This window comes from Meleagris gallopavo, chromosome 4 (assembly GCF_905368555.1).
Source record: "Meleagris gallopavo chromosome 4, MGAL_WU_HG_1.1, whole genome shotgun sequence".
NCBI lineage: Eukaryota > Metazoa > Chordata > Aves > Galliformes > Phasianidae > Meleagris > Meleagris gallopavo.
In genome coordinates, this window is record NC_139407.1 from 30,081,729 (window position 1) to 30,100,307 (window position 18,579).

Here is an 18,579-nt window from a genome sequence, read left to right on the forward strand (position 1 = left end):
GCAGTTAACTTTTAAAGTTGCGATCAGAGAAGTGAATGGCCATTTGCCTGAGTTTTATAGACTAATAGAAACATAAGAAATACAGATCCCTGTTTTTGCCTTTCAGTTGTGTTTGGTTTGGAGTTGCAGATTTCTGTCCAAATTACAGCCGTGTAAATGGAGAGCAGGACTTACAGTGTATGATAGTCACTTGTGAACCGTACCATTTGAGGTCGGCTGATCTTTGTGGGGACGTCAGAGGAAAACACAGCCTTATTTTCAACAGCTTTTCTCAGCAGAAATATTAGAATAGACAATTTGGCCTTGCAAAAATTGGAATCCTTTTGATTTCATCTGAAATGAACTTTCAACATCTGAAAGCTGTTAGTAGAGCTAATGCTTCTTGAGAAATAAGAGGAAGAGTTAAGGGGGATTTATCTAATACATATAAAATGTACAGGAGAATCAGTTAAGATGAGGGAGAAGAGTCTTCCAAGCCACAGCATTTCAAATCCTAACTTTATTCTACAACTACACTCTTAGGGAGCTAGGTTTGTATTTTTATTTTGCAATATATGCTTGCTACATGCTGTTTATTCAACCTGAGTTGAATCAAGTCTTAATTTTCTTAAAATAAGTACTCATTCATTTTTCTCACATCTTGAAGCGAGTCTTGAAAATTTGAACTTGATAGGAGCTGTTCAAATTGCTTCTTTTAAGACTGAGGATTACCAGAAGAATTTCATTTCCCTCTTAATTGTGGGGTATCTTAGTGGTGTGTGCAACTTCAAGGTTAGATTATTTTCACCTTCAGCTTTTTAATGCTTTTGCTTTATTTTAATCACCTCTGTCTCTAATTTCACCTCTTAACCTTGAACAAAAGGTTGCATTTAACTGCTTTTATTGTACCTGTGGCTATATAACACTTCAGATGCATCGTCAACCCTTATACGTAAGCGCAAAGATTTTTTTTTATCAACGTTGCTAAATATAATAAGACTTTGTTTAGATTTGAGGTTGGGAAATAGTTGCTCAATAGCTCAAGGAAAAGTAGTGTTTGAACGTATTAAACCTGCTCCACTGCATCGGAATTGAATGAAAGTGTATTTGTCATGCGTGGAGGCTGTGTGTGGAAATTTCTCTTAGGTCTCATAGTTGGCAAATTTTGTGCTAATGAAGTGAATTTTAAGCAAATTGTTAAACTTGAATATTCTGATATCATTTCCATGTCTGACAGTTCCTGCTTTCAAAAGAGAAACTGAACAACTAGAGAACAGTAGCTCTGTTAGGTAGCCCAGGCTTTGTGTCTTTCAAGGCAGAAACAATAATAGCGATGAAGGAAATAGATGGGTCCTTTGTTCTCCTCTGTCCCCAATGAAGCTTCGTTCCAAAGCCTTAATGGCACAACAATACAGTGTGCAGTGCTCTAAATCATTCAACATCTCATGATCTATTAGGCCAGGCTTGTGAATAACAGCTGAGCTGGAGTGGTGTCCTGGGTGCAGGGTCAGCATGGTGGTCTGCAGAAGCAGATGCCTTTGTAATGCTGCTGATATGATGCCTGGGAATCAATACAACCCCAATACAGTGGGGCTTGTTTTTGTATCCTTCTTACCTTTTGAGGAATGCTGAGTTCGGTGGGAGCGTTCCCTTAGTTCTGCAAAGCGCTTTAACACTGGTGACTTCTGCCCTTGGAGCAGTTGGGCTCATGGAGCTTGAAAGCCATACTGAGCTGGGATGGAAGATGTCTGCTAACATCATCTTAATTGAGTTCACAGGCAAAATGCAGCCATCAGTTGCTTGCGGAATGAGGTTGGAAATAGGTTGATGATCAGCACAAAGTATTCAGTGGGTTTGGATTGGGACTTTAAGGGTGGTGCTCAAGTTTGTGTTTCAAGTTACAGAGTTCACTCATAGGACTGTCAGATAGCATCAGTGATCTTGCTGAGAAAACACATTGACAAAACAGATGGTGTTAGCAGAGTATAAAGTTTAAATGCTTTCTGTTGCAGTGTGAGTTTGTCTCTAGTATGTTATTGACGCATACAGCACCAAAATGTGCTTGGAAAGAAAGGTCTTTTCTTGCTTAAGATCCAGTACAGCTTCTCAAGAAATGTGAGAGGTGTGAAGATTTTCCCATAACTGCGTAAGTGCTTCTTATTCAGGCTAAAGTAGTGTTTGGCTTTTTCTGTACAGTGTACAGTAGTTTGTATATTGGATGGCTACAGCTGGGGCTTTAGGAGAGGCAGCATAGCTCCCACAGCTTCTGCCTTCCCTGGCATAAAGGCTTGGAGGATGCTTTCTGTGGCCTTCTTGGATAGTATATTTTATACTTAACTGTACCTAAAGAAATTGATTTTGACATCTGAGTAGGATGAATCCAAGTCCTGAGTATGCTCTCATGTCAGACAAAAGAAGAATTTTGGTTAAGATGCTTGTGGCTTTGCTGGTGACCAGTGAAAAGTGAAAAGGGGAGAGTCGGGTCTGCTGGTCTTTGTGCTACACCTTGAGTTTTCCTTCAGAGAAGATCTTGGAAGTGAATGAAGCCTGAGAGCTTCTGTGCATGGAAAGAATGCAAGCGAGTCTGGGCTTGAGTGCTGGCTTGGGCCTGTGCTTTGCTGAAGATATAGGCGAGCCCAGGCACCCTTCCTTCACCTCTGTGGGCACTGGGCTGCAGCCGTGATGCTCCAGCTGCTCCTTTCCCTATGCTGTTCCTGTTGGCACTACAGGTTAAAGGCATGTAACCACTCAGCATAATACTTGAATAGTCCTCTCACTCTGTACCCATGGACAAAATAGTGGAACAGAAGAAATTGCTGCAAAAGAAAAGCCTCCATATTTTTTTTTTAAGTTTTATTTGGATCACCCACCTTTTTGCCAAAAATTCAAAGTATAATTTTTGTTGAAAGGGAATATGCTACAAAGCAGTTCTGTGGAAATCCCAGTTATGTCTTAATGTCAGAATCCTCTCCAGACTCTAAAACTGTCTCCAGCTTTTAAAATAATTATTCTACCTAAAGATCAAACTAGAGGAGCTCAGAGACAATGCAATTCATTGAACATTAGGTACACAATTTATATGTATAAAAAAAAAAAAACAACGCACAAACCTTTACAAAACCATCTTATTTTCATCATGCTCAAAATTTACCTCCTAGTGAGTAACCTAAATGTCTTCTGAGCCTGTACTGCAGAGTGTGCATAGAGACTTCTCTGAACACCATAAGCTCATGTAATTACTTTTCTACAAATGAAGCTGTCTTTCTTAAATATATTTCTGTCTCTTTAATCCTAAATTCTGAACAAGACATCTTTGTGGTAAGTAGTCCTGGTACGGTGATGGCTTGATTTTAAGTAACTTTGTATTTTTGCCTGGTAACTCAGTAAAGGTACCCAGTGTTTTTGAGGAAGAGATCACTGCTGTTCTTGCTATGACCCGTAGTTTGAAGTTCTCAGAATTGTGCATGAAGTTGTGAACTGTGGTATCAGCCCAACTTCTCTGGCTCTGTTCCCGGACCAGTCGTTTCACTTGAGAGAGCAATAAAAAATGCAAGATAATTCCCAGTTATCTGCACCATTTGTATTATAGTCTATTTTCCTTTTACCTTTAAACAGTCATATCCCAATTAGGTGCTGAGCATAAAGCAGTTCTTTGTTACCAGGTGTCTCCAAGATATTAGAAGACTAAAAGGCAGCTTTGCATCTCAACACTGAAAATGAGCTGTAGTTAGGCAGTTTTACATTCTTCTGAAATGAAGATTTCTAGCTAAAGATGACCAGCAAGCTTTGTAGGTATGAACTTGTGTAAGTACAGGGACAAACCCAAAATGCTCTGGAAAGCTGATTGGGTTGGGCAGCTTGTGCTGCATGGCTGCTGAGCATGCAAGTGCTTTGTTGCCCTCTCGATCCCTGTCTCTCTTTGTGGCTCTACCTGATACTCTGAGCTGTAGAACTGCTTTTTATCTTTTTTTTTTTTTTTTTTTTTTTTAAGTTGGTGACCAGTGAGATGGCCCTGCCCTCTTAAAAAAGGGTATGAGAATTGCCATATCTCACTGTGTTTTTATATAAGTTCCCAAAGCAAAATGACCATTTCAGACCTTTTTTTTTTTTTTAACCCAGAGTTTTTTGACAAAGGATATTTGCCTTTAGTTTTTGTAGATAGATGGATGTAGAAAGAGGATGAAAGAGGACTGGCTGATCAACACGAGCACACGAGCCTGGTCCAGTTTGCTTGCAGATGAATTCTTGCCATGAATTCCTGGCCTGTTACCTTTGTAACTTGAGTCTCCCATGAACCACTTGCTAATTGTAATGCCGTATGTACAATCAACCTGCATGTTTTCTTGTAGGCTATATATAACACATATTGTGTTAGCATCAATTGTGGCTCTTAAAGATGCCTTCAGTTTATGAAGTGGAAGTAGGAGCTCTTATTTTACAGAGGTTAGGAAGAGGAAAGAGAATAAGGGAGCTGTATGATATTTTTTTAAATGGCTTTCTCACGGTAAACTGTCATAGCTTCAAAGCCTTATTGAAAGGACTAAAGTTCTGTGGGAACTGGGGAAATCTTTCCTTTTTGAAGAGGGTGTTTTAGGCTTGCCTGGGAAGTTTGTGCATATGGACTGGTAGTAACCCTATCATAATAATGAAGTCAAAAGGATTTCGCCTCTGATACATAGTGAGAGGAGGTCATTACAGTGACAGACCTGCTTGATTGGCTGTAAAAATGCTACAACAGCCTGCATAATGTGAACAGCCTTCCTTTGATAAAGGAACATACAAACAGTCTTAATTTTTAGGTGCTGTCTTTCCAGGGAAAAATATTTTTTTCAATGTCCGTTTCTAGAGTGGTTGAGGGTTTTCAGACCTTGCCTGAAAAAAATACATATGCTAGAGTTGCATTTTTTTATTTCCCTTCCAGAAATCCTGTTCTGGACAAGCTTGTTGATGACTACTCTGTTTTATATGAGAGGACGCAGGACCTTCTGCACTGGTGCTGCTTATCAGCATCACTGCTTTGAGCAGTCTTTTTCTGCAAGTGACTGTTCTGTGGCAACGTTCACTAGAAAGAAGTTCATAAGAAGTAGCCATGAGCACTTTCTGGCAAGAAGCAACTTTTCTGCTCTGGGTTATTGTTTTAAGCTGACATGAGTAAGTCTATTTTGGGCTGCCCTTAAATGGATGTCATCTAGAGGACAGTCTTGTTAAAACTTGGTTGTTGCCTGCTCAGCAGTTCAGTTATGCTCTCTTGGCTGTGGTTGGAGGATGCAGTAAATCCAGCTTTAGGGCACTTAGAACCAAATTAAGAATATTACTCTCCCGTGAAGCAAACTCATATTGCTGGTAAAGTGAGTTTACCGTTTTTAAATGGTTGCCTTTATGCGGGATCATGTATTGTCTGCTTACACTGCTCTGCTTTTATGCTGCATCATGTTCCTCCTATCCCAGTGGCAAAAGACCTGTATGGCTTTGCTGACTAACGCAGCAAAAATGCAGTCATGCCCCTGCGTGGTCTGGGGCAAACTCTTGCTGGCTGATTGATAGTCTGCAGGTCTAAGATTAAAGATCGGGCTGGGTATGTTCCTGACTGGTACTACTCTTGGAAGTCAAGGTAGTGGATCACTACACAGGATATCTCTCTTCAGCACTGTATCAGCTAAGCATGTAGGAGGACAAGGAACATTCCTTAACGTCAGCGGCTTGCTCACTCTTTTCCCCGGCAGGGATCTTTGAAAAGTGCACAAACTCTCTTCTTGCTTTCTTTGCAGGAACAGTCAAAGGAGTGAATGTGTGGATGAGCTCTTGGCAGTGAGGTTCCCCTGGTCTGTAATCCCTGGTATGTTATATCCCAGCAGCCTTTGGTGCTCCACGCCAGTTATTTTTTCTTGGCATACTGGCAAAATCATGCATGTACATGTCCCACTGATATAATGATGTGAAATGTAGAATATCCCAAAGATTTTGCTGCATGTGTGCGTAAGACGGGTTAGCCATGGCCAGGGATCAAACACATTTAACTCTGTCTGAGCCTAACTCCTGAAGGCATGGTAGGCTGCTTTTCTTGAGCAAGAGTGCACATCTGATGTGATACAGAGAGGAACCGTCAATTGCAGTCCTGTTTCTGCTGGGTGCTATTCATCAAGGACCTGCAGCCTCAGGGTTCTGGGACTTGTGTTAGCAAATTGAGTATTTGGTAAATTCTTGATGCTGTTGAAATACAGAATGGCTCCCTGGGTTTATGATGTTTGGGCTGTGATTATTATTATTATTATTTTTATTTTTGTCATTCTGGTTGAAGCTTAGATTGGTGGAAATGAGGAAATTCTTTATTTCAGTTTCTTCCCAAACAGCTATAAAATAGCTTGGTTTTGCTTTGCTCTTCTCTTATCTCTAGAAAGGTTTCTTCAGCAAATTTGTACAGTGTTTTACCTTCAAGTGGTAGAGGAAGAAAGGGCATTTAGCTTGAGATTTGGCTGTTTGTGTTTCTACCTGTCAGATCTGCATTACTTTTGATTGACTTTTATGAAGTCAGCATCTTACGCTTGTACAGAGAATGAGGTGACTGTTGGCTTTCAGGAGAGACTTTCTTATCTTCCCTGAGGAAGAGTCTCTATAAACTCCTCTGGACAGACAGTTGTCACTCAAGTGAAGGTGAGATTGGCTTGAAGTACTTTGGTCACTGAACACCACCCTATTTTGCTTTGCTTGGGTAATATTTTTGGAGTTTTTCTTTCTTCTGTCTGTGTTGTACTTACATTGACATTCAGATGCGGTGGCTTTGCTTCATCTTAGTTTTATATGTGTGCTGTCACCACACTCTTTTTGATGTGATCTCAAATGTTACCACATCCTTCACTTTGGAGCAGCTGTTGTCCGATTTGTAGAAATCACTTGTTCTTTCAGAGACTTTCATTCAATAACTGGTTAAAGGTTCCATGAAGATGCCAGTTATGAACACAATTCAAGAAGCTCATGCTGCTATATGGTTCTACGCTGTTCAGTTGTGTCACTGAAGGAGATTGAAGGAGATTGCTGAAGTCATCCATGTTCAAAATATCCTTTATGCTGCTTTATGTTTTTGAGACCAGCATATCATGAAAGCTTTTATTGCTTCAGCATGCTGAGTATTGGATGAGAAATGCTGTGCCTGCACTATGTGAAGTGCTGAATGCACATTAACTCTCTTGGCTGCTTCAGATGTGTCCAAAAATTTTTTTACAACTAGGCTTTCTACCTGGTAGAGGCTGCCTCTGCCAGTCAAGCTTTCCGCTGGATCAGATGTTATCCATCCTCCTAGCAGCAGAAACCTGATGTGTCTCAAGCTTGATGTTAGTGTTGGGACCTAAAGTTGAGAGTGACTTAAGCACCTCAGAGGTGCTTGGGGAGGTGATGGGAAAGGAAATGTGCAGCTCTAGGAGTTGTGAATTTGAAATACAGGGCTTGAAAAGCTCTAAACTGTAATTACAGAAGGAAATTAAGATAGAAGATGGTCTAATGCATTTTATATTAGTGGCCTTTTTTTTTTTCTTTTTTTTTTTTTCTCCCTTCTGTGGAGTAGAGGCTTTCCTCCAAAATAGTCACATGGGAGGAGACAAGTGCAGTAGCTGCTTGTTGCAAAGTTGCAACTGAAAGTACTTAATTGTTTTCCCTGGAGAAAACCTCATCTAGGTTAATGGTGCCACTTGGTGTGCTGCTCCACCCCACATTGTACACACTGCCTGTTCTTTTGCTGAATGGGAAATAGGACATAAGCCTAGGAACTCCCATTTCAGATAACAATTTATTTCAGAGTCAGCCTGGCAAGATTGAGAGACTTGCTTTTAATATCCTTGTCTATAGGTAGAAAACCCTGTGTCAGATCTGTGCTATCCATATTTTGTATTCAGCAACGCAGGAAAAAATTTCCTGCAGTTGTTGTTTCCTTGTCTAGGTTTATAGATCTGTGTCAATTTTTATATGGGTGTATACAAATGCCCTGTCTACTACGTGCTTTTAAAGTCTGCATCCATTTTAGACTTGAGTGCTGAGCTGATGTAAAATACATGCTAATGATGTTGCAGGCAGCTCTTAGTCCATCATACCTAGTCTTATGTCACAATACACCACTTTCAAGGAGCTCTTACATCGGGCTTGAACAAAGAGCAACTGCTCTATGAAACAGGATTAGTTTTCAATAGAGACTGTTCCAGTTGAGGAGTACTTGAACACATTGTCATAAAATCAGCCCACTGTAGCAGTTTTGTCTAAGGTTTACTGAGCCTAAAGTCATGCACTGAGTTATAAATGTGCTGTACACGCTGTCTGATTTTCTTTAAGCGGGGCAAAAGCTTGCAGTGTGGCTTGAGGTCATCTTGGCATGTTAGTCTTCTTGCTTATCCTTCCTTTAAGGACTCTCCCACTTCTCACTTCTGAACAACTAAGATTTTGAAACTCCCTTGCAAATGGTATGAAACAAGTGAGGGAGTTAGGAACTTTCACTGGCCAAAACTGAACATTTGTCATTAATATGGGCAACAGACAAGCAAAAATTAGGGTTAACCAATTAGACAAGTAAAACATAGGCAATTGTCTGTAAGGCAAAAAACAAAACAAAAACCTGTAACAGAACTACAGGAGGGCATAACATTATTGTGGTAAAAAATGGCAGAAAAACCCAATCAGGTCCTGCAGGCTGTCTTGGAGCAGTAAAGCTCCTATGTAAGAGCATTCCTGAATTCCTTTCAAAGAGTGTCATTACCCTTTCTTGGTTCTTGCTGCATTAAATGTAGCTAATGTACGTAGAAGATCTTCAGAACCAGCACATCAGTTGTCAGAGGTTCACCTGGTCTAGCTGGAGGGAGGGCTGTAGCTGAGGTGCTACCACTGAAAAGGTATGATGAGATGAAATGTGGACTTCTTGTTGCCTTTATCTCAAGTTACCGATCTGTGAGTTCCTTTAAGAAAAGGAAATGAAAACAAACAGGGAGCTGACTTGCTTAGTTTTTAGAATTGTGTCATTTTATGGTAAGCAATCTAAACATAATGAAACAATGGTTTCAGCTGCTACTACTCAGCTACTTCAGCTCCTACTTAAGATCCAGTGCCAATTCCTTCCCTCCTCCTCCCCCCCCCCCTCCCCCCTCCCAACTTTGTATTTCCCTGTATTTTGACAGTGTTACTTTTTTGTTTGTGCAGAAGAAAGTTCTTTTCACATTGAGGTTATGGGAGAATTGAAAAAGAAAAATCTTCCATTTCATATCACATATCATGTTCTATATCAATCCTGCCAGGGTGTTTTTTGCTATGTCCTCCCCACCAACTGACAAGAATACAGTGTAAGCTGACTGGGAAAATATTTGAACCGAATGAATGGGCATCACTGTAAAGGCAAATGGCTACCTGCACATGCATCAACTGGAACCCTGATGGGTAGGTGATCCCTAAACAGTGAGTTTTTAGAGGGACAAAGAAGCATTAAGGGAAAATGTCCATTTAAATGACACTTTTAGGAACAGACTGAGCATGAAAGTGGTTTAAAAAACAGAAGAAAAAGTGTGAAATAGCAGAGTGAAATATGAAAAGTGGTCTTGATGCAAAAGTGTTTTAGTATACTGATGGGTGCAGGATGTGTGCTACTGCTGTACAAAGCTACACCAGTGACAGCGGAGGTTTGCCTGTCTGGCCAGTTTTTTGTGTGCTGTGTGAAATCCTGCTGGCTTGGCTCAGTAGACTATTCCCAGAACACACCATCTAGTCATATACATACATATATGTGTGTGTATAGGCTATACACACACACACACACACACACACTTATGTATATATGTACGTATATGTGTGTATATATATACATATATATATAGTCTGACCTGAGTGGACTTCCGTGAGAGGACGTTGAGTGGAAGAAAGGCAAGGAGCCTAGCTGCAGAGATTTATGTTGGCTGTTGAGGAGCATGCTTACTTTGTACTTTGCTCTTCCTTTTTCCTTTTAGCAAGTGCTCTTTAATGTCCAGAAATGAGAGGCGCATGTCACTGTTGTGTTGGAGAACAGCAGCAAAACTCTGAATTTTCATTCACTCTTTGAAAGGACAAGTGCAGATTGTGCATTTGTTTGCAAGCTGGTAGTAAGATGATAAACTCACAAAACTTTCTTAGTGTGTGATTCCTCCTCGTCTTATTACAGTATGCAAAAACAATTGGCAAGCATGTCACATGTCTTGTTGTCCAATGCATGCTGGCAGTTTGTTGGAGTGAAGAAACAGTTCAGTGCTGCTAGCAGGAAAGCACAGATGAAAACAGCCTGTGCCTTTTTGAGGTTGTATTTTCCTGCGTGTCCTCCATCACTAGGAAAAAAAAAAAAAAAGGATACTTTAGTACCTTTCATGCATTCCTGCAAGATTTTAGTCTTGCAGATGATGTGTTTTATCTTGTGGTTCTGCACAGGAGATGGTTGGCAGTGCCGTGGAGAGAGGAAATGACATTCTCCATTCAGACAGGCCTGCTGGAGAGGGAGGAAGTGAGATGGGTCTTTCTGCATCTGCTCTACCTGATGGCACTGTGCAAAGCAGTCATATGGGGCATCAGTTCCCTGTTAGCTGTCAAGAGTTACTTTAAAATAAGCTGGGTTTGGTTTTGGATTTAAAAATACTGTAGCACAAGTTCTTTCTGCAGAAGAAGGGAGCTTCTGTCCTGCTAGTGGGTGCAACCTTTTGCTGAGAGTGCATGGGAACAAATACTGTTCTAGAACTGACAAAGGGAAATGCATCAGGTAAATACGGCAATCTGTTCTCTAAGTGCATCAACCAGACCGTGCTGAGGACAGCCAGAGGCTCATTTTTCTGAGTGCTGGAGCACATATGTAAGTATTTGAGAAAAACAAAATGCACCTAGCATCTAAAGAGGATTTTCTCATATTAGATGTTTACTCAGCCATTTACTTACGGACTATGGGAGAAACACTTGGGACCAAGTGTCCTTCCTGGTTTCCTATTCTCTTGACCAGTCATGGCAGTAGCTGCATGCTTCACAGATTACAGAGAAGGTAAAAATGGTATTTCCGTCTCTCCTTAGCCTGCTGATGGAAGAAACCAGTTTAGCTTATTGTCTCATGATCTCCAAGATACATGTCCACATGCTCACTTGGCACCTAACTTCAGTGGCTTGGGAAGGCTCTGCTTGGCGCTGAGAGGGAAGCCACAAGGGGCTTTTCCCTCTCCTTAGGTACCTGGAGCTGCTGCTTATGAGCTGCATCATGTTGCTTTTTAGAGCTCTGGTGGTGATCACTAGCAGCAAAAAGGCAGCCTATGGGTATGTGCACATGGGTCACTGTGTTTGCTCCTAGCAACACTGAGGAGTTGAGAGGTGCAGGAGTGCTTTATGTAGTGGCTGTTGGAGCATCCAAACAGATCAAGCTGTCAAAGCCAAGTGTCTGTTCTGCTGGGGAGCTACAGAGGCTCCTCAGCTGCAGGCTGCCTTTTATTAGCTCTTAAGTGGCAAAATGAGTTGTGTGACAGACACAATCTCTCTACTGTGCTTGTTCAGTAAAAGAAGTGGGGGGATGATTGTGTGTGTGCAGATTCAGACGTAATACATGCTGAATTGTATGATCTGCTAAAGAACTTAGCCAGCAATATCTGGTGTATACTTGGTTTTGTCTTTTTTTGTCTTCTCCCCGAGACTGTCACCAGCCATAGTGTTCCCACTCCACTATATGGATGACAGCTTCCTGGGGAAAAAGTCCTGGCAGTTAAATGACAGCAGGCTCTGAGAAGCAGGTGGAGGTATCTGTGCATGCTCATGAAGCTCCTGTCTCCCTCGCCTTTCCCACAGATGGATGGATGCAGCTTCCGCACATCTGTGTGAGCTGTGACAAGGAGCAGGAGCTGTAGTGCTGGCAAAGCGTTGTTCTGAGCAACACTGCTGTGTGACCCAATGTTATGTCCTCCCTCCTCCCTCAAACCCTTTACAAGCTCTGCACCCTGTCTTGTTGCAAAAGGGTTGCTCTTAAAATGGGACTTTCACGTGGGCTTTGCTCTCTGTTGCAGTTAGAGAGCTGGATTGTTTTTTGCTTGGTTCAGTCCAGAGTTTGCCGGAGTTCCTTCCTGGTTGCAAATGAGTTTGAAACGGGTCAGATCATGAAAGCTTATCAACAAGAAATAACACTCATGTTTCACTTGAGCTTCGTTACATATTTATTCACTTGGGTGAGTTGCACCCCCACACAACAGCTAGTGCTTTCTTTAAGCCAAACCTGACTTTTTCTCTTCCCATGTCACAGATCAGAAAGCTCTAAGGAGCGTTGCTGGCTGCCGGCGGGAAGGCCCGCCTTGTCTCTGTCCTCGCACTCTCCAGACGCCGCTGCTGTGCTAAGGCAGCGTGGCCAATAGGTGGCAGCACCCCATCTGCATACCTCAGCTCTGGGGAGAAAAGAGGGTTTTCTGCGGGTACCCGCTGGAGGAGGCTCCGTTTTCCACTGTAGCCTCAAGTGTGAGTGAGAGTGAGCCCTTGTGCATCCTGAAAGCTTCCATGCACTGTAAGGATCCTTTCTGTAGGCTTCCAAACGTAGATTTTCATGCAGAAGCGAACTTAATCAGATGATTTTGAGTTTGATTTTTGTCATTTTTGTTTGTTTGTTTTAAAGACCTTTTACTAGTGTAAACTGGTCAGTGAATTCTGTTGGGTACACCTAAAATGTGAGAAGTTTTGGGAAAATACAAAATAGAGTCACGGGATTTTTATTTTTATTTTTATTTTTTTTCCCCTTGCAATTATGTGGTAACTTTCACATAATGATCTCAAAATAAACCCCGAGCCTTGCTACGTCTATGCAAATAAGACAAAGTTATCTCAGTAACGGCTGGGAAACAATAAAGCTAAGGTTACTTGCTACGTTACACTTTGCAAGTTACTTTGAAGGTGTGTTGCAAGTGTTTGCTGCTATAACAAGGGGACCTGCAGGACAGGTTTGTACTGTGATGACAAAAACAGAGGCTGTAAGATAAGCATAGCCAAAGGGAAGGAATCGAGGAATTGTGTGGTAGGTGAAAAGCAGGCACCAGACTTACATAATTTGGTCTTGAACCACAGCCATTTCATTTTGAACCTAAATCAGGTTCGCTCTACTAATGTTGAGTATCTGCGAAGCTTTCATCACAAAAGTCATCCTGGACCATGAGTATGTCCGAGAGGCCTACGTACTTTCTCGTTTCTTATGAGCTCTCTGCTCCTTGAGGAATAGCTGGAGATGAGGCTTTGTATCTTTTCTACTTTGGTGTTGCTTAATTTCTTCCATCTTTGCCCACCTTATCCTGACTTTTCTGTAGATCCCAAATTCTGGGACACCTGTTAGTATTAAATTGCTCTTGTTATTGTCTTTGTCTGGCAGACTATTTCTGTGAGCCTGAAAATTTGGTTTTTGATTGCGTGCTGCGTTGGATAGGCTATGTGAGACTTATGTCTAAGTCCTATTGATGTGTAGAGTCATTTGTAAAAATGCTTGGTATTGATCTAATTAGGCGCTCAGAGAGGCCAATTACTCAGGCAGCTCTTACTTTTTTCACTCAAATATATAATGTTGGAGTATATGACTTTCTCAGATCTAGACTCTGAAAATAGAAATCCATTATTTTCAATTACTTTTTTGGATTTGTTTCCAAAACGTTGCAGCAGCAGTAATGAGGATGTCGACCTAGATAGGAAGTGTCTAAATGTCCCATCTTTCTACCTTACTCAAAGGAGCCAAGCATCTGAATAAGGCACATTTCTGGTCAGAGGACCTAAAAACATTTCTGCCCTTTCTCACTTGTATCCAGTGTCTCTCTCCATAGGATGGAAAGTGAGATTTCTTATGGCAGCACATCATTGCTAGAGCTCTGCCCCTAAAGACCTAAGCAAAGATGTTTTGCTCTTTCATGTGCCTTTTAAAATTTCTGCAACTCTTGTTCTATGTTATTTTAAATATTCACATTCCCCCTCCCCCAACACCCTTGCCTTTATGCATTCATAAGGGATGTTTCTTGCTGGATTTTGGCTGGAAGAAATCTCTCAGTAATCTGAGAAGGGCAGAAAAGACCAAGTCAGGGGAGGTGGTGCTTGAGAGCCTAATCCCTAAACTCCCGCGGATTAGAGTCGGGGCGCTGCGCCAAGGCAACCCAAGCTCTATTCCTGGCCCTCTAAACCCCCTAGCTGCTTTGGATCTGGACTGTGCACGTTTCAGAGAAAGCATTGGGCTTGCAATGTGTTGTCAGCAGTTTTTGAACCCTCTGCAAGCTAGAAAAGGTGTCTCTGTTATGAACTAAGCTGGGGGAGCAGGGGTGCCAGTGGTTGGGGTGGAGAGAAATGTGGGATCGACATTGTAATTGAATGCACCAGAAACTAACCCCAACCTCCTTTTTCCCTGTTCCCTTCCTCTCTCCCAAAGTGTGACTTCGCTTTCAGCTGTCACGTACTTGGGTTGATGCTGCCAAAGTTTGTATGGAGAAACTGTGCTGGAAACAGGCATTGGGCAGGGGCTGCAGGCTGTGCAGGTGTGGTTGCATGCATGCAGGTGTTGGTGCTCAGGGAATGGAGTAAGTGCTGGAGCGTGTTGCAAGTGAAGAAGCAAGAACTTTGCAGAGCAATAGAATGTGTGTGGTTTGTTTGATTTGGAAACTCAACCCCATCTGTTCCAGATGTTTTCAGCTGTGTTTATAGCAAGTAGCTACTGTGCTGCTCTTGGAGGGGAAAAAAAAAAAAAAAGTAATTGGGGTATGCCTACACAACAGTTGCATGCAGGCAAGAGCAGCATTAATGATACTGAAGGATCTAATGAAGAACTTGAGCTTTCAGGGTAGGCTTCTGTGTCATAGCTATGTGTTGTGTTGGTAAGAAGCATATTCTACCCCTTAATGAAGAGTAACAACTACTTGTAAAATGATACCTTTTGGTACTGTCTGAAATCAGTCAGGATCTGAGGCTTATGTTCCTTTCTAGGTATGGTGCTGTATTATTTGCTGCCATCTGATAAAGTGAATGAAGAATATGTGTTTTCATAAGCTTAGATACTGGTTTTTGAATCTGACTTGTTTTGCTTTTTTTTTTTTTTTCTCATCTGCAAAACATCTGGGATTTGCTCACTTGAGCTGAGCTACATCCTGCAAACTGGAGAGGAGGCTGACAGCTATGTTAGTACAGGTATTTGAGGTGAGGGACATGATAGCGAAGATGAAAGGGCTGCTGCCAAACTACTGCTTCTCGAAACAGAGAGCTCTGGTGATTTTCTAGCCAAACACTTCTCTATTTAGGTAGACATGGGTATGCTGTTGCAAGGTAGATATCCTAAGACAATTTGCTTGCCTTGTTTTTGTTCAGTTTTTATACTGTCCTAAATCTGACTGTGCCTCTACAAAACCCTTTGAGTATTTGTTACTACTGCATTTGGAACATCCTGTAGGATCACAAGTGAAAGTAATATAGATGTGAAGAAGTTTGGAAGAGTTTGTTTCTTTGTGTACCAGGCTTATCTCTGTTCCATCCAGGAAATATCAATAAAAGGTAATGTTTTTTTATTATTATGCACATATACCTATTTCTTACCAGTGGTAGGAGAACAAGTTACAAACTCTCCCCCTTTCTTTTAAGAATAGAAAATTTTCACAGCTCATTGTCTAGCAACGTGTGCTTAGCCTTCAAGTGATATGCAAGTAGATTATTTAATACAACTAGAAATGCTTTCTTTGTCGTTTTGTCATTTTTATGTTTGTTTTCAGAAGTGAGCTTGCAAATGAACCATTGAAAAGTATTCAGACTCTTTATTTTGTGCATGAAATATAGCAGTAAGTGTGTCTGGGCAGTGCCCCAGAAGGACTTCACGACAGAAGTATAGAATTAGGAGCCTGTTCTGTAAAGAGGAGCTGATAAGAGGTGGAGAGAAATGGAAGGGGAAGGAGAACAACTGCTGAAATCAGTCTCCAAATAGATGAATGAATGGGTGACACACATAAATGACTGCTGTGATGGCCTGACTTACCAGAGCTTGGTCTCCGGATAATCCTCGTATGTCAGATTTCTGTAAGGCCAACATGTGACACAAAGCTTGCCTCTCAACAGACAAGTGTGCTTTGCTGGTATTAAGAGGCTGGCTGAAGCCGAGTCTCCCACTGTGCATTCGAACGCGTGCGTGTGTCTGTGTATAGTATGTGTGCTGCAGCCAACATCCTTTAGAAGAACTTGAAAGGGAAACTGGAATTCCACAAGCTCTTGGCTCTTGCATAGACAGTCTCAAACTTGCCTGAGTGTGTGTAGGTCCTAGTTACAAAAAAAAAAAAAAAAAAAAAAAAAAAAAAAAAAAAAAAAAAAGGAAAAAAGGAAAGAAAAAAGAAGCAGAAAAAAACTACAAAGGCTTCTAACTGGGATTACCTTTCTTGTACCTGTCACCACTGATGTCCTCTCAAGGTTAGAATTCGAGCGACGTGAGGCCAGCTTATACCAAACGCCATTTGAAAGAAGCTCTATGAAGGAACAGCAGGCACTGGAAGGAGGACGGGAGTCCCCACAGTAACATGAACAACAACTTACAAGTTAACCTGCCCAGGACTTGGGCTGGTTCAAATAGCTCGCTCCAGGAGAAGTCTGAGCATTCCTTTTTTCTTTTTTATTACTATAGGATGGAGGACGAGGCAGTACTGGATAGAGGGGCTTCCTTCCTTAAACATGTATGTGATGAAGAAGAAGTGGAAGGTAAGAGACTTTGGATTGCTGGAGATTCACAGTTCTTCCAATTCTTATTTGTGTATGAAATTAACCAGATAGGTAGAGAAAAAGGATGTTTTTGTTTTGACTGAGTATTAATCCTAAAACTGGCCAAAACACCATTAAGCTTACTCAGGGTGAAACTGACTTCTAAAATTTAAAATACATTGTCTTTTTCAGTTCAAGAGTGAAAGTTAGCATATGCTCCTGGTGCACATTTGTATTTTACATAAAATCCCATTCACTGTCTCTTGCATAGTGACTGTGCAACACAGGCTATTTGTTTCTTCTACATGTGTTTTGGCAATGCTTGCATATCCCCACTGCATCTTGGAGGGCTGGAATGCAGTAACAGGTTTTGCGACGTGGAAAAAACAGCAGGATTTGTGCCAACTGTTGGGGGTGGGCATGGATGTTTTCCTGTCTTTTGAAGAGTTTTCCCTTGAAGAGGAATTTCCAAGAGAGCAAAAGGTTTCCTTACCTTTCGGGAAAAGCGTAGACTTTGAAAGTGTTTTAATTTTCTCTCTGACTAAAAGCATTGTGAAATGTGAAAGGAGAAAGGAGCTTAAAGTTTAAGTTTTTAAGATTGACTATGGAAAATTTTTGAAGCTGATAAGAATGACGTATTTGCAGCAAATTCTCCTTTCCTTGTTTTAAGACAATCAGTTGACAGGGTGTTTGATAAACTAAGGGAAAGAGGAGGAACAATCCATGGGCTATATTCTCTAGCTAGAAAGGAAATGAAGCCAATGTTCTGCCTCACAATATTGCCCTTCCCCTTTTGACCTGGATCTACAGTTTTATTCTAGTTTATTTGTAAACTGTGACCAGTGGCTTTCCTTTAAAATGTTTTCAAAGGTATAGAGTTTCGTATCATTAATACCAGTGGTGGACATCAGTGGATTGAGCAGAATGAAGGAAAGCAGTCTGCAAAATTGTTTGATTCTAGAACATTTGCAGCAAGTAAGACCAGTCATTGCCATGAAAATACCTGTCCTTTTTTTTTTTTTTGCCCCCTCTAGTATGAATTCATCTGTGCTCAGTAGCTATAAATCCCCATGTTGAGTTTAATTAGCCCATTTGCTGTCTGCAGGATTGGAATGACAGGGTTTTTCTATTAGCCTTTTGCTTCTAGAATAATTGATACTTTGGCACAGCAGAAACGTTTGGGAGGAGAAGTTTCTTGTAATGTAACGACTTAAGTGTTGTCACATGCTCTGATGGTGTGTATCACCCATATGTGATACGCAAGGAATATAATACAGATTATTATTTGAGAAGGATGGCACTTGAGTGTCCATTTTAACAGTCTGTGACAAAGATCGTCTGTGAAAAAGGTCATGGCTGATGTTTCAAGTAATGTGACTTGTTTATCTCCATGTTTCAGAGAAGAGGTTATCATTTGACTTGCTTGGGCTAACAGACCAGTTGCTCTTCATCTCATTGGGTAAGGGAAAGAGGAAGTGGAAAAAATACAAAGTATTTCTGATTGCACACAGCGGACCTCTGAGAGATGTAGCTGCTTGTCTGAATCTGCAGAGACTTGGGCTGTGTAGCCAGCTAATTCCCTTGTTCATGCTAAATGCAGTGCCTTGATTCTCGCCAGCTTCAGCGAATGACCTAGCTAAATCACAAAAGAAGCTGCTGTCTGTGGCGGGGCTGGTGCTGATGCTGTAGCATCTGTCAGTGACATGATGCAGAGGGGTGTGCATATGATCTGGCTGGTGAGTTGCTGCTCAGCCGCTCCTTGCTTCTGTACTGGAACAGTCTTAAATCCAGAGCTTGCCTTGCAAATTTGAGGTGTTACCACAATGCAAGTAATTATTCAAGCTCTGGCAGTTTGAAGAGAACTTACTTGCCGTAACTCAGAAAATGCATGTTGATAATTATATC

At 41.4% G+C, this 18,579-nt stretch overlaps 1 protein-coding gene across 4 annotated transcripts in view; it reads left to right on the forward strand.

Moving 5' to 3' along the window:
- The window catches only part of SLC4A4 (solute carrier family 4 member 4), a 221,139-nt gene that overhangs the window by 40,773 nt on the left and 161,787 nt on the right, over nt 1–18,579 (forward strand). For all 4 annotated transcript variants that reach the window (XM_085222689.1, XM_085222693.1, XM_085222690.1 and 1 more), the window contains exon 2: nt 16,601–16,674. In XM_085222689.1, the coding sequence (XP_085078815.1) occupies nt 16,601–16,674 (74 nt within the window). The remainder of the gene's footprint in view (nt 1–16,600; nt 16,675–18,579) is intronic.